Here is a 25,186-nt window from a genome sequence, read left to right on the forward strand (position 1 = left end):
GATCACGGGACTCATCTACAAAATCACAAAATTCAAAATCACAGGAGCAATTGTGAGATGGATCCAAAATCTCCTAACCGAAAGAACAATCGCAGTAAGAACCGACAATGTAATATCAGCCGAAAGAACACTAAAGAGAGGCGTGCCCCAGGGATGCGTCCTCAGCCCACTACTGTTTAACATAATGATGGCAGACTTCTCAGCACCAACTAGCAATTGCGAAATCTCAATGTTCGCTGACGACATTGAAATCCACTCAACTGCAGTTAAAAAATCGGAAACAGAACGGCCACTACAATGCTATCTCAGAAAAATAGAAGAATGGGCTGGCCTGTGGAAACTGAAGTTCTCGGTTCCAAAATGCGTCGCAGTTAACTTCACAAGAAAGAAGGCGAGAGAACCAGACCTCAATCTAACGCTATACAACACTGCCATCACGGAAAGAAAAGAATTCAAATTCCTTGGAATAATTTTCGATTCTAAACTAACATGGAACAACCACACTGAATACTTAAATGCAAGCATCCAACGTCGGGCAAATCTGTTAAAAACCCTAACATACGGAAAGTCAGCCTTACAACTCAAACTACTCATCCGCATCTACGTAGCCATTATTCGCAGTAAAGTAGACTACGGGTCAATCATCCTATCAACAATGCCAAAAACCAGAGTCAACAAACTGGAAACTACCCAAAACCAGATAGTAAGATCCATCCTAGGTTGCTTTAAATCAACCCCCACTGCCCTAATCCAACTAGAAACAGGAATCACAGCCATAAGAGATAGATGGAACTTACTCGCCACCAAATACCTGGCTAAACTTTCATACCAAACAATGCACACTCCTATAAACAACAAGACAGAATGGAAAGAGAGAAGCTTACCTGCAATAATAAGGCATCTCAACGCAGTAGAAGATGGAACAATCCCCCAATTGCCAGAGCCCACACACCAACCCTACACTCATCCAATAGCACCATGGAACCTGTTTGAAATAAATACGGGTTACTTCCCATTGAACAAGAAAAAAGCTATCAACAACACTGCACTCACCTCAACGATGTTCCTTGAGATTAGGAACAGTGAGCATAAAGACCACATAGCCATCTACACTGACGGATCAACCTGTCTGAAGACACTGAAGACCACCTGTGCTGTATATATACCTGAAACAGATTTTAAAAAAGCATGGTTACTAACAGAACCCACCAACAGCCTTAATGCAGAACTAGCTGCCATTAAACAAGCACTGAAGGGTACATACAATCAAATCTGGAACGAAATCACCATATTCACAGACTCCAAGTCAGCTATCCAGGCAATCTCCAACTTCAAACGGGGAACAAGCCCATCCATACCTGAAATAATACAAGAAATAAACAATCTCAAGTCAGCAGGAACAAAAATTAACCTATATTGGATACCAAGTCACTCTGGAATAAGAGAAAATGAAATCGTAGACCAGCTAGCAAACACCAGAAGAAGTGCAGACGACGGGGCGATGATGACGCACTCACCCAACATGGCAGAAATCCTAACGAAAATAAAAAACAAACACCAAAACAGAACACTCGAAAAAATAAAACAAAACTCCACCAACCAAGCCGTAACAAATAGAAACCTAATGGGTGTATGCACTTGGCATACACACAGGAATAGAGCCATACAAACCGCACTGATGAGACTGCGAAGTGGCCACAATAGACTAAATGCCACCATCAGTAAATGGGACATGAACGTCCAGCCGGAATGTCCAAATGGGTGCACAGAAAAAGAAAACACCGAGCATGTACTCATACACTGTCCACACTACTCCACAGAAAGAAGAGAACTAAGCGACGCGTTTGAAGAACTCAACCTACCCCTAGAGGTACCAACACTAACGGGCATAAACTTCAACATCCCTAAACACACCCAAGGAAAAATCGCGAAAGCACTCATCAAGAACATCACGGACACCAAGATCATAGAACGAATCTAACAACTCATCTAATCCAACCCCCCCCCCTAAACGTCTATTAATTTGATTGTATCTATTTAAACTAAAAGTATCCAATACACAAAGACGCAACAGTGTGTAAGGGCCCCTACTATGGCGGCCCGTAAACTGTAACCAGTGGCAACTAGCCATGGCCAGTGGCACCTACAAGTATAAAAAAAAAAAAAAAAAAAAAAAAACGCTGTTTTCATCTTTGCTGGTTTGCTACGATGACCGTTATTTTGAATCAAAGCAATGTAAGATTTTTCGTTTTTTGTTTGTTTGAAGGTTTCCTCATTTTGCGTGACATGGACACCCTTATTTTCGACCAAGATAAAAAAAATTTGAAAATTTGCGGGCTTCTTCATTTTTCGAGACATGGATACCGTGATTTTGGATCAAGGTAATGTAAGACTTATTTGAAAATATGTGGGTTTCATAATTTGTCGTCGCATGATCAAAGAAACTACGTGGTGTTAATGTATTGAATAACATAGGCATGTATTACGTAGCCCGGTTAGCTCAGTTGGTAGAGCGCGGGACTTTTAATCCTGAGGTCGAGGGTTCAAGTCCCTCGGGCGCTATTTGAAGAGTTTTCTTTCCAGCGAAATCTCATTATCGGTGTTTTCGTTAAATTTGTATGTTACTGAAATCATCCGCTAACGCATTAGGGCTCAAGACCTCAACGTGGTGGAAGTAATCAGAAGAGGTGACCGAGTGGTTAAGGTGATGGACTGCTAATCCATTGTGCATTGCACGCGTGGGTTCGAATCCCATCTTCTTCGGGAAACTTAAACTAGAGGTCAATTTCGATGCCAAAGATGTTTGTCATAGTCAAGTGTACATGCTTGAGAAAACATTGATTAATGCATTCAATTAAGAAAGCCCCATTAGTTATAAGTAATTCTATGGTGTTTGATCATTCGTTAGCAGTGGTTATATGGTGTTATGGTTGGCACTTCAGACTCAGACTCTGACTCTGACAATCTGAGTTCAAATCTCGGTAGAACCTTTATTATAGTACCGTGGTATTTTTTGTTTTACATGCAGCATTTAGAAACCAACCAGCTCTTACAGAGATTGACTGTTAGTGGAAAAAATTTAGTTAGTTTACTTAATACTGCCCCGAGTGAGGTTCGAACTCACGACCTCGAGATTATGAGACTCGCGCGCTGCCTACTGCGCTATCGAGGCATGTATATGTATTCAACACATTCGATAGACAAACAATCCTATGATACCGTGAACTCTTTACTACCTAAATGAATAAACAACTTAATTTGTCAGCACGCGCAACTAAAATCTTCTGATCTGTACCAAGAGTAGAAACTCCCATAGTTCATGTGAAACAAATAAATGAATAATATGCTTTCAGTATTTGATGTCCAATTATTTTGTTAACACGGCTTAAACTCTGTGCGTTTTCCCTGAACGAAACCTGTTAGGTAGGTGGTGTTCTGCCGTGTTAGGCCATCTTGTGAAGGACTCAGAAACCAAGCCACTAGCGCACTTGACATTCTACCGGTAGATGGCGTATCCAGAATGTCACAATAGCAGACGGAAAACAGCAATGTGACCGTGAGCCGAGAAGTAAACGCTGTTTTCAGAAGTCTTCTTTTAGACCCGAACGTAGATAGACGTGTCGAAAAGTGCGCTAGATCTGCCCCGGGCAAGTGCCATATCACCCCCTTTGTGTCAACTTCCCTACCCCAAATCAATCACGCTTGCGTGGCGTGGTGACTCACGCCACGCAATGAGTCGCCCAAACCTCGCCAATGAATCCTTAATATCTAGTGCCATCCAAACAAGTGCAGCAATGGAGATCGAAGAAACCTCATTTAAACGCAAAACCAGTACTGAAACCCACAGCCCACGTCCAGGCCCTCCGCGTTTCTCAGACCTATTCGATCAACCATGTAGCGGTGCACCGGTGATCATCCAACTTGTCAGCGAACCGAATTCCTTCACCCAACTTGGCATTTCCGAAAAAACTCTTTTCATGAGTGCGCTCACGGGCGCAGTTGGACAGGTGAAAGCGGGCACCAAATGGTCCCATAAAGGAGACCTGCATATTTACCCATCCTCATCAGGACAAAAAAGAAAACTTCTGGAATTAAAAATAGTTAGAGAGTGGCATATCCAGTGCACACTTACCATGTCAGAAGCCTCAGTAAGAGGCATAATCAGGAACATGCCGCTAAAAGATTCAGAAGAAGACCTACTTAGCCTCCTAGTCGACCAAGGAGTCACGAAGATCCAGAGATTCTCTTACATAGCGTCAGATGGCAGTAGACAACCCCTGAAAACTGTCACGCTCTCTTTCAGCACACCATACTTACCGCATGAAGTCATTATGGCACATGAAATATTCCCTGTCAGACAATTTATACCGAGACCGGCACTGTGCCGCAAATGCTGGATCTTTGGCCACCCGGAGGAAACATGCAAAGCTACACCTTCATGCAAACAATGCTCACAGCACCACCCCCTAACTAATGGCTGTCAAAACCCGCTAAAATGCCCCACCTGCTCAAAACCCGGACATGCAGCTGGAACCTCGGATTGCCCAAGATACAGCCACAGACAACAAGTTATTAAATTTGCATACGAGAACAAAATCCCAATCGCAGAAGCCGGCAAAATATTAAGCAACCAGAACTTCCCTAATCCACCACAACTACCAAAAATCTACCCGCCCACCAATAATAATGACGATATTGACGACCTTCGTCAACAAATCTCCCAACTCAAAACCCAAATTGAAATTATTACGCTAAACCAGCCAACAACTACGGCAAGAATTGATGCGCTAGAAGCGACAGTGGATGACATTCAAGAAAAGATTGCCCCACTCACTAATCTGCCGCAGGCGCTAGATCAAATCAAGGTGGACATGACGTCAGGATTCGACTCCAACAATGCTCAACTAGCAGCAATAGCATCCCTGCTCCAAGGCATCCCCCACCAGTCAAACCCCCTAACAAAACAGCAAGTAACTACTCTTACGAAAGGAACCGAAAATGACCAGGCCACTTAAAATCATCCAATGGAACGCCCGAAGCCTCTACAAATCAAAACTGCAAGAATTTAAATTCAACATAAGAACATCCAAAACACATATTGTATTGATTAGTGAAACCTTTTGGAGAGATGAATACATACCGAGATTTAGTGCTTATAACACCTTCTACGCAAATCGGATCACCCACGGCGGAGGCGTCGCTATCCTAGTAAAGAAGAATCTTCAAGCCACACCGATGACTCTCCCCCAAGCGGTTAACCTGGAAGCAGTAGGAATCTCCATCAAATTAAAGAACAACAAATTAATAAATATAGTATCGCTATACTGCCCTGACGGCAATAGAAACATCCACCAAGAGTTGTCAGACATCTTAAACTGTTCCAGCAACAGCTTTGTAATAGCAGGAGACCTAAATGCGCACTCTGATGTGTGGGAAGTCAACCATCAACAAAACAGATGCGGTATGGACGTTGCAGATTTACTTCTAAATGACGACAGACTGACCCTTAACACGCCACGGAACCTAGGAACCAGACCAAACCCAAACGGAAACCGCAGCTCCACTATAGATCTAACACTCAGCTCTCCAAATCTCACAAACCTAATCGACGTAAAAACCGGACCATACTGGGGAAGCGACCACCTCCCTGTGATCATCCAATTAAACATCAACTCCTCCCCCCTTACCATACAAAACGAACACTGGAAATTCAACATACGTAAATGGGACCAACTGGAATCAAGATATAGAGAGTACCGTTACACCAGAAACCATAACAACATCAAGTTCCCCCCAGCAGGCCTACAACAGTTTCTACGAATCCTTAATGGCTGCAACATCCAAACATTTCCCCCCGCAACTACAGAAAAAGAATCTAGCAAACCATGGTCGACCCCCCTATGTAAGAAAGTGACAAAAGAAGCCAGACAAGCATATAAGATATGGCGAACCACCCTACTCCCATCAGACAAAACAATACTCAACAGACTGGAAGCGGTTAAAAAAAGAACCGTACTAACAGCAAAGAACCTCTCTTGGAGTAACCACATCTTATCAATGGATAAGAATACATCTGCCTTCTGGCACTTTACAAAACCATCAAACCCCCACGTCAACACACCCTTGTCCATGTCTAATGGGGTACCAACGAGTGATCCGGTGGAAAAGGTTTCAGTATTTCTAGACGAATTCTGTCCGATCGAAAGAGAGGAAAAGAAGGACGACCGTACTAAACTTTACGGGCAGAAGATACAAGATGCCATTGACAACAACCAAATGCATCCGCTCAACACGCCCATCTCAATAATTGAGCTCAACATAAGCCTCACAGGACTACCTAACAAGGCCATGGGAAGAGACAGAGTCCACAATGAAATGATAAAGAACCTCAGTGATAAGAACAAGAAAACACTATTAGAGCTCTTAAATATATCACTTACCACTGGATACCTACCCCCAGACTGGAAAAATGCCTCCGTGGTACCCATCCCGAAGCCAAACCAGCCGCCGAACCAACCGGAGTCGTACAGGCCAATATCCTTAACATCATGCCTCTGCAAAACCATGGAAAGAATTATTAACAACAGATTAAAATGGTACATCGAGAAAAATGGATTATTACCGAAGTACCAAACAGGTTTCAGAAATGGGTGCACCACCACCGACAACTTGCTACGTCTAGAAACTGCAATCAATGAAGGATTTAACATGAACAGAACGACAACAGCAGTATTCTTAGACTTAGCTAAGGCGTACGACAACACCTGGATCACGGGACTCCTATACAAACTGACTAAATGCAAGATTACAGGAGCAGCCCTAAGGTGGATCAAAAATTTCTTAACCGACAGAACCATCGCGGTTAAAGTCAGCAACACCCTATCAACGGAAAGAAAACTCAAAAGAGGGGTACCCCAGGGCTGCGTCCTCAGCCCACTACTCTTCAACTTAATGATGGCCGACTTCCCTCCGCCTAATAGAGGATGCGAGGTATCACTTTTCGCAGATGACATCGAGATCCACTCGACCGCAGACACTAAAGGGGAGACGGAAAGAATACTCCAACAATACCTCCAAAAAATAGAAGAATGGGCCAACACATGGAAACTAACATTCTCAGTCCCCAAGTGCGTAGCCGTCAACTTTACGAGAAAAAAGACAGATGAAAGTGAACTCAACCTAACACTTAACAACATCCGCATTGCTGAAAAAAACAACTACAAGTTCTTGGGAGTCATATTTGATTCAAAGTTAAATTGGGATCCACACATTAACTACATCCACGCAAGCCTATGCCGTCGATCGAATTGCATAAAATCCCTCACCCACGGAAAATCAACACTACAATTAAAACTGCTTTTAAGAATCTATGTCGCCCTAATCCGCAGTAAAATCGACTACGGATCCTTCATTCTCGCAACAATACCAAAAACAAGACTACTCAAACTGGAAATAACCCAAAATCAAATATTACGCACTATCCTAGGCTGCTTCAAATCTACACCAATCCCATTAATCCAAATGGAAACTGGTATCACATCCATCAGAGACATATAGAACATGCTCGCTGCCAGATACCTGACAAAGTTAAGAAGCAAGCCATGGAACTCCGCATACCCTACAATGTACAAACTAGCAAAGGAAAAAGCCAACTGGAAAACAAGAAGCACACCAGCCACCTCACTACACCTCAACAACATGGGCCGGGACTTCTGCCTCCACTTACAGGAGCCAACTCATCAACCCTACGTAGACCCAATGGCACCATGGAAACTATTTGATATGAAGACAGACTTCTTACCTGTAACCAAGAGAACAGCGAGGAATAATGCAACTCTTGCCACAAATACATTCCTTGAAATCCAGAACCAAGAGCATCAAGACCATCTAGCCATATACACTGACGGGTCAACATGTAAGACTTCAAAGAAGACAACCTGTGCAGTGTACATACCTGAAACCCAAACAAAAGAATCATGGTTACTCACACAGTTCACTAACAGCTTCAATGCAGAACTAGCTGCCATCAAACAAGCACTAACACTTACCTACACCCAAGACTGGAACGAGATAACTATTTACACAGACTCCATGGCTGCAATACAAGCAATAACTCACTTCAAATGGGCATCAAGCACCCACATCCGTGGAATAATCCAACAAATATGCAACTTTAGATCTGCAGGGACAAAGATAAACTTCTTCTGGTTACCAAGTCATGCCGGGATTAAAGGAAATTAAATTGCCGACCAGCTCGCAAACTCAAGAAGAAATGCAGACGACGGCAAGACGATGACACACACCAAACACAGCAGAAATCCTCACGAAAATAAAAACAACCATGACAAGATGGTATTTGAAAAAACAAAAAGAAATTCCACAAACGTAGCAGTAACGAATAGGATACGGATGGGGATCTATAGCTGGCATACTCACACAAACCGAGCCATACAATCTGCATTGTTGAGGTTACGAAGCGGGCACAACAAACTCAACGGCACAATCAGCAAGTGGGATTTGGATATACAACCAGAATGCATGCACGGATGCCCAGAAAAAGAAAATACAGCACACGTCCTTTTACAATGTCCACACTACTCCGCAGCAAGACGGGAACTAAAGGACGCGATAGAAGTACTTAAGCTTCCCCTAGACGTACCAACACTTACCGGTATCAACTTCAGCATCCCTAAACACACTCAGGAAAAAATCACAAAAAAACTTATTAAATTCATTACAAACACCAAGATCATCGAACGAATTTAACACTTACTTCTTACCACTGAAATACTCCCCCCATCCCCCAATTCTGTAAAAATTATACAAACTGTAATAAACAAAGACGCCACGGTGTGTTAGGGCCCCTCAACAGGCGGCCCGTAAACTGTAACCAGTGGCAACCAGCCATGGCCAGTGGCACCTAGAAGTCAAAAAAAAAAAAAAAAACGCTGTTTTCATCTTTGCTGGTTTGCTACGATGACCGTTATTTTGAATCAAAGCAATGTAAGATTTTTTATTTTTTGTTTGTTTGAAGGTTTCCTCATTTTGCGTGACATGGACACCCTTATTTTCGACCAAGATAAAAAAAATTTGAAAATTTGTGGGCTTCTTCATTTTTCGAGACATGGATACCGTGATTTTGGATCAAGGTAATGTAAGACTTATTTGAAAATATGTGGGTTTCATAATTTGTCGTCGCATGATCAAAGAAACTACGTGGTGTTAATGTATTGAATAACATAGGCATGTATTACGTAGCCCGGTTAGCTCAGTTGGTAGAGCGCGGGACTTTTAATCCTGAGGTCGAGGGTTCAAGTCCCTCATCGGGCGCTATTTGAAGAGTTTTCTTTCCAGCGAAATTTCATTATCGGTGTTTTCGTTAAATTTGTATGTTATTGAAATCATCCGCTAACGCATTAGGGCTCAAGACCTCAACGTGGTGGAAGTAATCAGACGAGGTGACCGAGTGGTTAAGGTGATGGACTGCTAATCCATTATGCATTGCACGCGTGGGTTCGAATCCCATCTTCGTCGGGAAACTTAAACTAGAGGTCAATTTCGATGCCTAAGATGTTTGTCATAGTCAAGTGTACAGTATCCTGCACAAAAAATCCGAACACCGATTTAATTTTTTAAAGCCACCTATTGGTGGGGTAAAAAGTTTTTTTTTGGTTTGTTTTTCTTTAAGAGGGAGGGTAGACGGGATGATGGACACATAGGGTAGGGTTAGGCAAGTCTAGACATTTTTTTTATGCCTTAAGGTATTACGCTTTAAGGCAAGTAACAGGTCGGGACATTTTTGCAACCCCCAGGGTGGTGTGTTTTTTTAAACGACAGTTGGAAATGTTGGACTTAGGCTGTGTTATATTCTATACCAAAATAAATTAGATAGCTGCCTGTGCACTATGTTGTCAATACCGATGGAATATGTGTAGAGGCTATGATTGCGACGCCGTAGATCAGTGTTCGATTCCCGATACGGAATTGCGAAAATATTTGGTATCGTTATAACATTCTTCATTCGAATTTGCTGGCAATATTAATTACTTCAAAACGAATGGGTTTATTATTTTTTAAATTGTTATAAATTCGTCTCGCATCAACTACCTTTGTGTTGACCTTTGTATTTAGCTACTTAACAGCAGAAAAACATTTAGGTGGTGGGCGTATACCCTTACATACCTAAGATCTTTTTTAGCTTTTAAGCAAGAATGTCGTCTGACGGTAGCTCGTCAGACTCTAGCTCTAAGAATTCTAGTTCTAGTTCTTCAGATAGTGACTCTTCTATTCTCAAAAGTTCAAGCCGTAAGTTTCAAGTTTCCAAGGCAAAGTCTACCAGTTTGTCCCACTGGATTGTCACTGGTATCAGCGAGGAGAAAGTGAAAAAATGTAGAGAGATCTACAAACCCTCGCTGAAAAGAAAAGCCGATTTACTGACAAATCCCACCTTGGACGAATCTATCTACATCCGTCTTAAGGCCGCGAAAGGCTCGAACGCCACCAAAGCCAACATAGACCCGACGGAAAAAGCCCTTAAAAAGCTGTCTTTTAAAGTCCTGGATTTGGTCAAGCCACTGTTGTTTCTTGCTAGCCGCGAAAAATCGAAAAGAAAATCGAAGAGCGACGGCAAAGCAGTCAAGATCGCGATCAGGCTATGGGCCACTTTGTTTCGTGACATTATCAGGTCTCGCCAGCCAACAGAAAAGGCCAATCGACTACTCTAATGCAGCATCGCAAAGAGGGTACGTAACAATCTCGCCTTGTTCATTTGGTGGTCGAATCTCTCGTTATATTGACATGTGGCGAACGATTACGAATGACCCATGGATTTTAGAGACTGTTGAAAAAGGCCTTACTCTTGATTTTATGTCCCCACCAACTCAGCAAAAAATCCCACATAACGCCGTTATGAGTGCCGATCAAATTGAGATTTGTAATGCAGAAGTAAAATCCTTGCTAGAAAAGGGGGCGATAACACGGGCAATTGATTGTAGTTTTACAAGTGGTTTCTTCCTGGTCCCGAAAGCATCAGGGGGGTGGCGTCCTATTATCAACCTGAAAGCCCTGAACCTTTTCATACCCCACCTGCACTTTAAAATGGAGGGCGTAAATACAGTGCGCCACACCGTTAGACAGGGGGACTGGTTATCCAAAATTGATTTTAAAGACGCGTATTTCTCCGTAGCCTTAAACCCTGAACAAAGAAAGTTTTTTTGTTTCAAATGGGGAGGGGAGACTTTTCAGTACGTTTCAATGCCTTTTGGTCTCGGACCCGCCCCTAGAGTCTTTACAAAACTTTTAAAACCTATCGTTGGTTTTCTTCGTAAACAAGGGCTCCGTTTGATAGTATATCTTGATGATATTTTGATTATCGGTAATTCTGAGGAATCGACACGGGAAGCGGTCAAATTGGTAGTTAACTTGCTCGAGTCTTTAGGTTTTGTTATCCAAAGTGAGAAATCAATATTAGAGCCTTCACAGGTACTCGAATATATTGGTCTCGTCATCGATACAAACTCTATGACTTTTTGTCTTCCTCAGAAGAAGAAGGATAAACTTTTAGAATTGTGCAGTAAAACCTACAAGTCAATGTCATTGTCACTTAGAGAAATGGCATCTCTTTTGGGCATTCTACACGCACCAATCAAAATCGGCAAGGGGTGACCTTTCAGTCTCCGTTTTTCTTTCGCGGGAAGCCAAATCTGACTTATTTTGGTGGATCAACCGGGCAAAATTTTCCGAAGGTCGGAAAATTCTACTTTCCGCTCCCTCTATCTCAATCTTTTCCGATGCTTCACTATCGGGTTGGGGGGCGGTGAGTGGGGATGTAAGGACGGGCGGACCATGGATCACGGCGGTTACCAATCGTCATATTAATGAATTGGAACTATTAGCGGCGTTTAACAGTCTGAAATGCTCTGCGTCATCGGCATACCGAAGTACGGTAGAAATAAAAATTGACAATACCACTGCCGTCGCATACATTAACAAAAAAGGAGGGACAAGGTCTAGCCCTCTCTGTTTTGTCGCACTTGAAATCTACAATTGGTGTGAAGAACGGGAAATCGATTTGTATGCAACGTATTTGCCGGGTAAATCGAATTTCGTTGCCGATGCAGAATCACGCAAGCAACTCTCAACGGGGGAGTGGAAGCTCTCGACCTCAGCTTTCGCAAAGATCCAGCAAGTGTGGCAAATCAAGGTCGATATTTTCGCGAGTTCGTGGAATACACAGCTTCCGATTTTCGTAAGCTGGCTTCCTCAGCCTGGAGCTTGGAAGACAGACGCGTTCACGCTGAACTGGAAATACATCAGGAGCTACTCCTTCCCTCCGTTCAGTCTCATTCCACATTGCCTTTCAAAGCTAATCCAGGACCAGGCAACAACCGTGATGATCACACCACTCTGGCCCACACAGTCGTGGTTTCCGATCCTGCTGGAGTTGGCGGTGGAGTACCCCGAATGTTCTACCCAGAACAGGATCTGTTGACATCCCCGTTGGGGGAATTCCATCAACTGACAGCCAGCCACTCAATACGGCTTGTCGCCTGGAAGCTATCGGGAGTTGTCTCGATAGCCAAGGGTTTCCGCCAGAGGTTATCAAACTTCTCCTTTCAGCAACAAGAAAGAACACAATCGCTGCATACCAGTCAACCTGGAAAAATTGGAATTATTGGTGCCACGCACGGAACGTCAATCCCATGTCTGGTGGTGTAAAGGAGGTGCTCTGCTATCTAGCCGGAATGTTTGGAGCGGGTATGAGCTATAGCTCTATTAATGTATCCAGATCTATGCTCTCTTCTACTCTTAACATGGGAATCGGCAACCGTGAGGAAATAGGAAAACACCCTCTAGTCACCCGACTGATGAAGGGTATTTTTCAAGCAAGGCCGCCAACCCCCAAGTATAGCGGAACATGGGACCCGTCAAGAGTCCTCTCTCATTTTGACGTGACGGCCGGACAAACTTTATCTATTTTGAAACTAGCACGCAAACTGGCCACCCTGCTGGCCTTAACGACCCTATTGAGATGTTCCGAGATTGCGTCTATCCAGATAGAGACGATTGAGTTTGCCGGTCCTAAAGTTTATTTTGATCTGGGAACTCTCCGAAAATCTCAACGTTCCGGCCCGCTTATGCGTCTGTCACTGGACGAGTGGAGCCAAAACAAAGCTATTTGCCCCCTCTCCTGTTTGCAATCATACATAGCGAGAACCAGTAATCTCCGAAAACCACATAACGCAAAACAACTCCTTATAGGTTCTACCAAACCACATAATCCAGTTACGAGTGCTACAGTAGGGCGATGGATTAAAGATCAACTGCGGGAAGCCGGCATCGACACTTCTATTTTTTCAGCCCATTCTACCAGAGGGGCAGCGGCGTCTAAGGCCGCTTCCTCTGGAGTTTCTATCCAAGCCATTTTAAAGCAAGGGCATTGGTCCAACGAAAACACTTTTTCTAAGTTCTACCGTCGTGAATCGGCATCTGAACGGAACCCGGTCGAGTCAGCCGTTCTGGCCATTACGGACTCTGAATCTGACTAGTTTAGTTTTGATTTTGACATTTATGCTTTAAATTCACATAGGTAGTTGATGCGAGACGAATTTATAACAATTTGGGATTGGCCGAGCAAGCGAAGCTTGCGATGGTCAATCATAATTGTTGGAAATGAAGTAGAGCATCAACTAACTATCTCCCACCCACCCGCTCCAAGTTATTTTCCCCCGCAGTTTAAGGATTTCCCTTCCTTTTGGCAAAATTTCTAAAATTATTTCTTTTGTCTTACTTTAGATCTGACAACAGAAAAGGAACCAAAAATTGGAATATGGGCTGGAAGAAGAATAATGGTGGGCAGTCCAAGAATTAAATTATATTATTCATATACCCTTATTTTTTGTGCGTAAAAGATCTGAGGTATGTAAGGGTATACGCCCACCACCTAAATGTTTTTCTGCTGTTAAGTAGCTAAATACAAAGGTCAACACATAGTTAGTTGATGCTCTACTTCATTTCCAACAATTATGATTGACCATCGCGTCACACTCAGAAACGCTACACCTACGCCATTGACAACGACGTAAATATTCACAGGCAGCTGAAACATAAGATAAATTGTTTCGGTAAGAAACATTACTAAGCCCAAGCCCTAAATTTCCAACTGTCGTTTTAAAAAAAACACCACCCTGGGGGTTGCAAAAATGTCCCGACCTGTAACTTGCCTTAAAGCGTAATACCTTAAGGCACTTTTTTTAAATGTCTAGACTTACCCAACCCTGCCCTGACGTGTCCATCACCCCGTCTACCCCCCCCTTAAAGAAAAACAAACAAAAAACCCACTACCTTGCCAATAGGTGGCTTTAAAAAATTAAATCGGTGTTCGGATTTTTGTACAGGATACTGTACATGCTTGAGAAAACATTGATTGATGCATTCAATCAAGAAAGCCCCATTTGTTATAAGTAATTCTATGGTGTTTGATCGTTTGTTAGCAGTGGTTCTATGGTGTAATGGTTAGCACTTCAGACTCTGACTCTGACAATCTGAGTTCAAATCTCGGTAGAACCTTTATTATAGTACCGTGGTATTTCTTGTTTTACATGCAGCATTTAGAAACCAACCAGCTCTTACAGAGATTGACTGTTAGTGGAAAAAATTTAGTTAGTTTACTTAATACTGCCCGAGTGAGGTTCGAACTCACGACCTCGGGATTATGAGACTCGCGCGCTGCCTACTGCGCTATCGAGGCATGTATATGTATTCAACACATTCGATAGACAAACAATCCTATGATACCGTGAACTCTTTACTACCTAAATGAATAAACAACTTAATTTGTCAGCACGCGCAACTAAAATCTGGTGATCTGTACCAAGAGTAGAAACTCCCATAGTTCATGTGAAACAAATAAATGAATAATATGCTTTCAGTATTTGATGTCCAATTATTTTGTTAACACGGCTTAAACTCTGTGCGTTTTCCCTGAACGAAACCTGTTAGGTAGGTGGTGTTCTGCCGTGTTAGGCCATCTTGTGAAGGACTCAGAAACCAAGCCACTAGCGCACTTGACATTCTACCGGTAGATGGCGTATCCAGAATGTCACAATAGCAGACGGAAAACAGCAATGTGACCGTGAGCCGAGAAGCAAACGCTGTTTTCATCTTTGCTGGTTTGCTACGATGACCGTTATTTTGAATCAAAGCAATGTAAATTTTTTGTTTTTTGTTTGTTTGAAGGTTTCCTCATTTTGCGTGACATGGACACCCTTATTTTCGACCAAGATAAAAAAATTTTGAAAATTTGTGGGCTTCTTCATTTTTCGAGACATGGATACCGTGATTTTGGATCAAGGTGATGTAAGACTTATTTGAAAATATGTGAGTTTCATAATTGAAAATTGTTCGAACGAGCGAAGCTCGTGATGGACAATTGGAATTGTATTAAGATGGAAGTGAAGACATTAACTGTTGTGTTGACCACATTTATTTTTGCATTTGTCAGCAAACAAAAAGAGAGTTTACGTAAGTGTAACGCCCCCTCATTAGCTTCGGGCCTTTTTTATAGGAATTCCGGATTTTTTATTTTTTTTTTTTAGTACATTCCTCCGTTTCTGTGGCTAGAACGATCCTTGTTCCCAGGATAGTTCCGGAATCCTCCTCCTTGTTTGTTACTGTAAAAACAAAACGAAAGGAGCATTAAAATACGAAGTTGATTGAGGGTGGGATATTGGGAATAGAAGACAGTTAATGTCTTCACTTCCATCTTAATACAATTCCAATGACCAATTCCAATTACAATGAAAATGAGTTCGACATTAACTGTTGTGATTTCACAGCACCGTAAACAATATTTTCCCAATGACAACGAGTAGTGTAAGATGAAGATGAAGGTCTAAGATTTATCAGCGGAATCAGCTTCTTGGTCCAATATTGCCCTGCCGGTAGCATTAGAGTCTTCCACTATATCCCGGCGATAAAATTTGGCGAAGGTGGATTCGTTGGCCCACTGGCCCTGTTTAAGGATAGAATTGATGGGAACTCCTTTCGAAGCCGCCTTCGACGCAGCGGCGCCGCGGGTTGAATGGGCCTTGAAAATTGTGGTGTCGATGCCCGCTTCCTGTAGCTGGATCTTAATCCACCGCGCTATGGTGGAACTACCTACTGCTCGGAATGGTTTGTTGGTGCTAATAAAGAGGTTATCTGCGTTAGATGTGTCACGTATGTGGCCCGTAGACGAGATATAAGCTTTTTCTGCACGCTACTGGACAAATTGTCTGGTTTCTTGGCCAGGCCGGAACCGTAATCTTAGTTAAAGGGCCAGCGTGTTGAGTTTTCCTTGGCTTCCCCAACAGGAAGGATGCTTCTGTATCCGAGGTGATTATGGAGCTAGCCTGGATGGAGGCGATTTCCGTGCAGCGGACAAGAGTAGTGATGGCCAAAAGAGTTACTACCTTACGGGAGATTTGGATTCTAGACAAAGTCGTTGTGGCCATCGCGTCGAAGTGTGCCAAAATATGCGCCGGATCCCATGTGTTAGCGTATCTTGGGGCAGGTGGGCGAGCATTGTATATACCCTTCAGGAGCTTTGTTACCAATGGATGTTTGCCGATTTCCGACGGCCCCAATGGACCAAAGCCTAGTGTTGAGGACAACATGGAACGTAGTATGTTGATGGTACTGTAACTCTTACCCATATTGAAGGCTTACGTCAGGAACTTTAGGATGGGAATTACGCTAACCGACAAGGGATCAACACCCCCTCGATCGCACCAACTGCGCCATAGGTTCCAGGCGGACTGGTATGCAGCGAGTGTATTTTTTCTAGATGCTGAAAGCAGGAGGTCTGCAACGTCGTTCGGAATGCCCTGGGCTCTGAGACAATTCCCGAGAGTTTCCAGGCGATTAGCCGAATGGTTCCGCTCTGCGTAAGGGGGTGACACTGGCCCAACGGCGAGGTCAGAAGGTTCGGCTTGGGATGAAGGACTAGCGGGATTTCTGTCACCAGTTCCATTAGTGTCGGGAACCAAGCTTGGCTTGGCCAGAATGGCGTTATGAGGACTAGAGATGCTTGATCCTTGAACAGCTTCAGTAGGCAGTTCGGAATAAGGTTGAACGGCGGGAAGGCGTATGCGTGAAGGCCTTTCCAATTCCTTGAGAATGCGTCCGTCCATTGCGCTTTCGGTTGAGGGAACCAGCTGACGAATGACTCTAGTTGGGAGTTTGTTGATGTAACTAACAGCTGTTGTATTGTCGATATTTAGCTTGACCGTTGAGCCGAAGCTGGTTGCTGTAAAGCACTCTAATCCTTTTAGAGCAGCGAGGAGCTCTAGCTGGTTGATGTGATAGTTAGATTCCGCGCGTGACCAGGGCCCCCCTGTTCTGATACCTTGGCATACGGCTCCCCATCCCGAAAGAGATGCATCAGTGTAAATAGATATGTCTGTGGCTGACATAATGATGGCCTTCCCCTCCTCAAATTTTGCGTCGTTGATCCACCATGACAGGTCGCCTTCGGTGTTTGGCGTGATAGTGACCGAAGCTTGAAAGTTAACTTCTGTCGATTTCAAACCTTCTATATAAAAGGATTGGAGTGATCTGAAGTGTGCCTGTGCGTAGCGAACCGCTGCCGTGGCCCAGCTTAAGCTACCGAGCAACGATGCTAAATCTCGGAGAGGCAACTTGCGCCGCACTAATGCATTTTTGCACAGTTTTCGGATGTCGGCCACTTTTTTGCCAGTCAATGCAAAGGTTAAAGGCAATGTACGAATGGTCAAGCCGGTATATTCTAGTGTTTGGGTTGGTTCTTTAATAGACTTCTCTGTACTAATCACGAAACCCAAGGATTCAAGGAGAGAAAAGACTATCTGCACGTCTAGTCTTGCTCCCAGTTCAGAGGAGTGGGCCACCAAAAAGTCGTCGAGATATATTACAATGCGAATACCTTTGCTTCTAAGGAAAGCGACAACTGGGCGAAGGATCTTTGTAAATGCCCAAGGCGCCGAGGAGAGTCCAAAAGGAAGGCAGGTAAACTCATAGGTAACCCCACCCCAAATAAAACGAAGAAATTTCCTATGCGCTTTTGTTATGGGAATTGTCAAGTAGGCGTCTTTTAAGTCAATTTTTTTTAACCAATCCCCCTCCCTTATTGTCTGCCTTACAGTCTGGATATTTTCCATTTTGAAGTGGTAGCTTTTAACAAAGTAATTTAGTTTCTTTAGGTTGATAATTGGCCGAAATCCCCCTGACTTTTTTGGTATCAGAAATATTCCGCTCACGAACCCTGGGCCAGCCGCCTTTACTATAGCCCCTTTTTGTAACAAGGAAAGCACCTCTTGTTCGCACAACTGTTTTGGGAGAGAACCCATTACTGCGTTTCGTGGAATGGAATGTTGAACGGGTTCCGAGAGGAACTCTAAGGAAAAACCTAACGTAACTGTTTTCAGGATCCATGGATCTTTAGTGATTCGATTCCAAGCCGACGCGAAACGAGCAACACGACCCCCAAAAGCGTGAGATAAAACTAGATCAAAACGATCATACCGCCCGTTGAAGTTGTTGGAGTAGGCTGTTTGACTTTGCTGTTGGCGGTGGCTAGAAGAAGTACCCGGGCGTTCGTCCAAACCTCGAGGATGAGAGCGGGCTGGTACGATTTCTGCTGGGCGAATGTCATTCATCGTCGATTGCACTTTGGCGTGCGCTATAAGCTGACTCGTGAATTTCGGTCCGAAAATGTGGTCTCCACACTCAAAAATCTTGGGGTCGTCCAATAAGCTGATATATTCTGGGTAGATCTGCGAAAGAATGTTACGTCGCCGAGAATTCAACACCTCTCCGTAGAGAGATGCCCAGAGCTTCATGGCCGCACGAATGGCTCTTGTATCTGATTTCGTTTTTCTTGCTGAACGGATGCGACTGAACAGGAACATGAGTGGCTTGGCTAAGTCCAGAATTTTGAAGGACAATTTTCTAGCGGCTTTTTCCGACGGGTCGATGTTTGCTTTTGTAGCTGCCGACCGTTTTAGTTGTTTTAGTCTGAGATAGAAGGACTCGTCAAGGGAGGGATTACTTAACATATCAGGTTTCTTCTTCAGCTTGGGTTTGAAGGCCTCTCTTTCCTCCTTGATTTCTTGATCTTCGATTCCGGTGATAATCCATCTTGAAAGCCTCGATGATCCTGATTTAGGAAACGTAAATTTTTTGATTTTAGATGGCTTTTCTCCTTCTGAAGTGCTAGAGCTAGAACTAGATTTTGATTTAGAGTCGGAAGAACTTCTAGAGCTGCTGTCCGACGACATTGCTGATGTAGAGCTAAAAAAGGTCTGAAGCTAATGAGGGGGCGTTACACTTACGTAAACTCTCTTTTTGTTTGCTGACAAATGCTAAAATAAATGTGGTCAACAAAACAGTTAATGTCGAACTCATTTTCATACAATTTGTCGTCGCATGATCAAAGAAACTACGTAGTGTTAATGTATTGAATAACATAGGCATGTATTACGTAACCCGGTTAGCTCAGTTGGTAGACCGCGGGACTTTTAATCCTGAGGTCGAGGGTTCAAGTCCCTCTTCGGGCGCTATTTGAAGAGTTTTCTTTCCAGCGAAATCTCATTATCGGTGTTTTCGTTAAATTTGTATGTTATTGAAATCATCCGCTAACGCATTAGGGCTCAAGACCTCAACGTGGTGGAAGTAATCAGACGAGGTGACCGAGTGGTTAAGGTGATGGACTGCTAATCCATTGTGTATTGCACGCGTGGGTTCGAATCCCATCTTCGTCGGGAAACTTAAACTAGAGGTCAATTTCGATGCCAAAGATGTTTGTCATAGTCAAGTGTACATGCTTGAGAAAACATTGATTGATGCATTTAATTTAGAAAGCCCCATTTGTTATAAGTAATTCTATGGTGTTTGATCATTCGTAAGCAGTGGTTCTATGGTGTAATGGGTAGCACTTCAGACTCTGACTCTGACAATCTGAGTTCAAATCTCGGTAGAACGTTTATTATAGTACCGTGGTATTTCTTGTTTTACATGCAGCATTTAGAAACCAACCAGCTCTTACAGAGATTGACTGTTAGTGGAAAATATTTAGTTAGTTTACTTAATACTGCCCCGAGTGAGGTTCGAACTCACGACCTCGAGATTATGAGACTCGCGCGCTGCCTACTGCGCTATCGAGGCATGTATATATATTCAACACATTCGATAGACAAACAATCTTATGATACCGTGAACTCTTTACTACCTAAATGAATAAACAACTTAATTTGTCAGCACGCGCAACTAAAATCTGGTGATCTGTACCAAGAGTAGAAACTCCCATAGTTCATGTGAAACAAATAAATGAATAATATGCTTTCAGTATTTGATGTCCAATTATTTTGTTAACACGGCTTAAACTCTGTGCGTTTTCCCTGAACGAAACCTGTTAGGTAGGTGGTGTTCTGCCGTGTTAGGCCATCTTGTGAAGGACTCAGAAACCAAGCCACTAGCGCACTTGACATTCTACCAGTAGATGGCGTATCCAGAATGTCACAATAGCAGACGGAAAACAGCAATGTGACCGTGAGCCGAGAAGCAAACGCTGTTTTCATCTTTGCTGGTTTGCTACGATGACCGTTATTTTGAATCAAAGCAATGTAAATTTTTTGTTTTTTGTTTGTATGAAGGTTTTCTCATTTTGCGTGACATGGACACCCTTATTTTCGACCAAGATAAAAAAATTTTGAAAATTGATGGGCTTCTTCATTTTTCGAGACATGGATACCGTGATTTTGGATCAAGGTAATGTAAGACTTATTTGAAAATATGTGGGTTTCATAATTTGTCGTCGCATGATCAAAGAAACTACGTGGTGTTAATGTATTGAATAACATAGGCATGTAATACGTAGCCCGGTTAGCTTAGTTGTTAGAGCGCGGGACTTTTAATCCTGAGGTCGAGGATTCAAGTCCCTCATCGGGCGTTATTTGAAGAGTTTCCTTTCCAGCGAAATCTCATTATCGGTGTTTTCGTTAAATTTGTATGTTATTGAAATCATCCGCTAACGCATTAGGGCTCAAGACCTCAACGTGGTGGAAGTAATCAGACGAGGTGACCGAGTGGTTAAGGTGATGGACTGCTAATCCATTGTGCATTGCACGCGTGGGTTCGAATCCCATCTTCGTCAGGAAACTTAAACTAGAGGTCAAATTCGATGCCCAAAGACGTTTGTCATAGTCAAATGAAGGGGAGAACGGGGTCAAACTGGACAACTTTTACAAAAATTAAAAAAAAAAATTTTTTTTTCATAACATGTAGCACTTAGGGTCTTTGTCCAATATGACCCGTGTCCAAGTTGACCCCGTTCTCCCCTACATCGTTGAGAAAACATTGATTGATGCATCCAATTAAGAAAGCCTCATTTGTTATAAGTAATTCTATGGTGTTTGATTATTCGTTAGCAGTGGTGTTGGGAATATACTTCGTTCCCAACATCCGACAACACGAGCTGGAAGACGGACGCGACTTCTATCACGTTTTATTTCATATGATTTGGGTGGCCCTCGCTAGGAGGCCACCATGTTACAATTAATTTTGTGTAGCCCCGCCCCTCGGCCTGCCGGCCGGAAAATGTACAAGGCAAGGGGCAGTTAGTTACTGAATATACCTCACACCGTCAAGACAACAGCCAGTGCTCCCGTGTGTTCTTTATTTCATCGTTACATTATCATCTTTACTAAGGTAAGTTCAGTCACGGGCTGAACTAAAATCTTACATGGTCCTTCGAACCGGAGACTAAAATCTTACATGGTCCTTCGAACTAGTTAAGTAATTTAAATTTACTAAGAAATTTCGCTGTCGGTGGACTGTGGGGAGACGTAACTCACCCCTAAATTTATTCCTTTTTTTCTTCTTCGGTGAACACCACGTGTTGGCCGCAGGGCAAATTTTTCCCTTTTTCATTTTTTGCTACTTACGTCGTAGCAACTACGACGTTCTTGTAGACGGGTAAATAATTGTCTTGTAAAAAAAAATGTCTTTTTTCTTTTCTCTTTTTTTCCACCGCGTGGTCAGTGGCGGCCATTACGGTGGGCTTAACCTAGCTCAAGCTAGGAATCTTTTGGAGAAACCTCCCCGAATGTTACCTCCCTGTTAATTTTTTTTTTGTTTGTTCAAACATTTTTATTTTTTTTCTTTCTTTTTCTCGTTTGCTATTTCCTTTGTCTTCTCTGTTATTTCGAGCCAAATAGTTTGGGTTTGCTTTTTTTTGTCTCCCCCTCACGTGGTCGGTGGCGGCCATATTGGCTTAAAATTCTTTACTCTTTTCTTTCAAAAAAAATGTTTTTTTTTCTTCTTTGTTTTTTGGATGTTCCTCCATTAATTTCCCTTCTTCTCGTTTGTCCTCCGCCGTAGCGGAGCACCTCGGGTCTCTAAACAAGCCTAAAAAATTATGGACTCAGAAAATATAAAAAGGGCGCAGAGTCGTAAGGCGGGTCTGGAAAGGCCGTGGACAGGGCCCACACTTCCGAGAAGATTTCACAACACCCCGGAAGGTCGGCGCCAAGTTGCAGCCTACAACCACCACGTGGAAGCAACAGCTGCAGCCAATCCTGATGCCCAAACGACAACCACCTCGCCCCTGGAGTCTCTTCTCCCAATTATTGTGCGGCACATGCCACTCGCGGAATTGAAGGAGGCCATCACTCCAAAGTACTCTGGAGACATCCGTTACAAACCGAAGGTAGAGGAAGGGGCGACAGCATCGTCAACAACAATCGGGCAACCTGAACGAGATCCCGGGCCTTCAACATCGGAAGCCCCGGATAACGACCTGATTGAACTGTCCCCAGAGGAAGAACCGGAGCCCCTCCCACCACCAAATTATATTGAATATTATATATTCAAGTATGGCTCGAAAATCAAAGGTGGACGCGGACATCCACTAAACCTTCCACACCTGGACCCAACGCCTTACATTCCACCAGATACCCGAAATAAATTCCGCCCCAAAAGCATACTGGACAAACCGCGCCGCGACCCAACCCCCGTGATCAAACCCATCACCATCAACGAGATACAAGGAAAGAAAGAAGAGAAGAAGGAAGAGAAAGGGAAAGAAGGAGAAGAAATAGCAATAGAAGAAGAAGAAGACATCATAATCCTTGAAGTTGACCCTGACGATCTGATCGATCTTTACCACAAATTGTGATTGTTCTTCCGTAATAAACAAAACTCAAAATCCATTGTTGCCATTTCCTTCTCCTTTTTCTCAACTGGAGAGTAATTTAATAGTTACACTCCCTAAACGAAAAAACTTTCTCACATATTTAGAAATTAGGCAACGCCAATCTCTATTTATTTAAATTTCGTGGCAGCAAACGCCATCTAGCGCTCGAAATTCCAATCACTTTTCTCAACTTTCAAAAACTTTCAAAAAATTCATTCTAACTGAACGCAAACGACATCTGGCGTTCAAATTTACAAACCTATCACTCAATTTTTTTTCTTTCCCTCTCAAATTCAAAATTTTTTTCTTTTCCTCATTTCCTGAACGTCTACGCCATCTGGCGCTCAGAATAAGCAATCTTTTTTCCTTTTCAAAAAATTAAAACATTTTTTCTCATCTACTGAACGCCTACGCCATCTGGAGCTCAGAATAAGCAATCTTTTTTCCTTTTCAAAAAATTAAAACATTTTTCTTCATCGACTGAACGCCTTCGCCATCTGGCGCTCAGAATAGCAAACTGTTTCCTTTTTTTTAAATTTTCAAACATTTTCTTCAGAGCTGAACGTCTTACGCCATCTAGCGCTCAGATTCGAAACTCTTTCCTCTTTTTTTGTTGGGGATCTCAAAATCAAAATTTTTTTTCTTTCTAAGAAACGAACGTCTACGCCACATAGCGTTCAAAATTACAACTTCTTTTGTACACTTCAGAAATTGTGATTTTTTTAAATGTTGAAGTAGTACGCCACTTAACGGTCATAAGACCCACTAATTATTATATTCTTTCCAAGAATTCCAAAATTTTCATTTATTTCATAGAAAAAATTGCAAATTAATGCCACCTAGCCTTTAGAAATAACGCTATGGTGGATCCCTTTTTTTTAACTTATGATTTCTTCGCTACTCCTAAAACCTTGCTTTGAATTCTTTATGCCATTGGAGAAGCCAAATTTTTTTTGCACTCCGCTTAATGTCCAATAATCTTAGATCGTGCTAAACCATTGTCCAAACCTCGTGACACCTGTATAACTGACAACAAAGTCGGTGCAGTGCTCTAAGTTACCGAAAGCTAACTAAGAGCCAAATTTATTCGCCACATCTCCCAGTCGCCTGATAAAGGAAGGAAGAACATCCCAAGCCAGTGGAGTTTAAAAAATACGCCACTGTTTGGAGTACAGCGAAACGCTACTCCCTTCCATCACTCGCAACTGGTGGCAACACGAAAGCTAAAAGCTTTCAACTCAATTTTTTGCCCACTTCTTTAAGGGAAATCCAGAAGTAGGATCCAGCTGTTACTACTAAGAATCAAGCAACGGAAAAGGTCGGAAAAACCCGACATCAACTGAAGAAATTTCGGTGATAGGAGTAGGAAAATCCAAGCCCACCTTTTCTCTTTTTGCCTTAGTTCGTTCCAGCAACCAAAATAAAAATGTCACGAGGGGCATCGGCAACACGCGCAGGCCTGAAATGCCACCTTACTAGGACGATGGACAAAATCAAGCAGTACAAAATCCTCTCCATGACGGCAGAACTGGATAACGACCTTGCAACGGAAACCGAACTCCTCAAGCAACGTTACCAGAAATTCATCAAGGCAAGCGACCAAGTTAGATGGACCTTACAATCCACTAACGCCACCGAGGAGCAAATCGAACAAGATTACTCCGCAGTGGCAGAAGTCGAAGAAGACATGAGTGCTGTACTCGCTCTAGCCAAAAACAAACGCGAGGAGTACAAACGGCAACTGGACGCTGGGTTGCAAGACCAGCAAAGAAAAGACGAGCGAAAACGGGAAGAAGATAGAAGCGAGCTGCTGCATGATTTGCTCACACAACAACAGCAAGCCTTTGCAGCACAAGTCCTTCAGCAACAACAGGCCTACACGCAACAAATTCAGCAGCTGATAGCTCAAAACCAAGCTACGGAACAAATTGCAGCCGCAGCCGCTGCTGCTCCAATAGCAGCCGCTCCTGCTCCAGT

General features: G+C 43.0%; 1 protein-coding gene, 5 non-coding genes and 1 pseudogene across 6 annotated transcripts; 5 read left to right on the forward strand and 2 right to left on the reverse strand.

The window, feature by feature from the left end:
* The first annotated feature begins 184 nt into the window (after nucleotides 1-184).
* Nucleotides 185-1,981, forward strand: LOC123475674. The gene has a single exon (XM_045178674.1). The coding sequence runs from the start codon at nucleotides 185-187 to the stop codon at nucleotides 1,979-1,981; it is 1,797 nt and encodes a 598-aa protein (XP_045034609.1).
* Nucleotides 1,982-3,099: 1,118 nt separating this feature from the next.
* Nucleotides 3,100-3,172, reverse strand: Trnam-cau. The gene has a single exon. It is a non-coding gene; the product is annotated as a tRNA-Met (tRNA).
* A 6,085-nt stretch (nucleotides 3,173-9,257) lies between these two features.
* Trnak-uuu lies at nucleotides 9,258-9,330 on the forward strand. Its single transcript has one exon. It is a non-coding gene; the product is annotated as a tRNA-Lys (tRNA).
* Nucleotides 9,331-10,211: 881 nt separating this feature from the next.
* Nucleotides 10,212-12,728, forward strand: LOC123475675 (annotated as a pseudogene).
* A 1,768-nt stretch (nucleotides 12,729-14,496) lies between these two features.
* Trnaq-cug lies at nucleotides 14,497-14,568 on the forward strand. The gene has a single exon. It is a non-coding gene; the product is annotated as a tRNA-Gln (tRNA).
* Nucleotides 14,569-20,108: 5,540 nt separating this feature from the next.
* Nucleotides 20,109-20,181, reverse strand: Trnam-cau. The gene has a single exon. It is a non-coding gene; the product is annotated as a tRNA-Met (tRNA).
* Nucleotides 20,182-21,087: 906 nt separating this feature from the next.
* Nucleotides 21,088-21,169, forward strand: Trnas-gcu. The gene has a single exon. It is a non-coding gene; the product is annotated as a tRNA-Ser (tRNA).
* The last annotated feature ends 4,017 nt before the right edge of the window (nucleotides 21,170-25,186 follow it).

Source organism: Daphnia magna, linkage group LG9 (genome assembly GCF_020631705.1).
Source record: "Daphnia magna isolate NIES linkage group LG9, ASM2063170v1.1, whole genome shotgun sequence".
In the NCBI taxonomy this organism is placed as follows: Eukaryota; Metazoa; Arthropoda; class Branchiopoda; order Diplostraca; family Daphniidae; genus Daphnia; species Daphnia magna.

Bases quoted from the DNA above. Each gene is read 5' to 3' on its own strand.
- LOC123475674 (XM_045178674.1), top strand. From the start codon at position 185: ATGATGGCAGACTTCTCAGCACCAACTAGCAATTGCGAAATCTCAATG.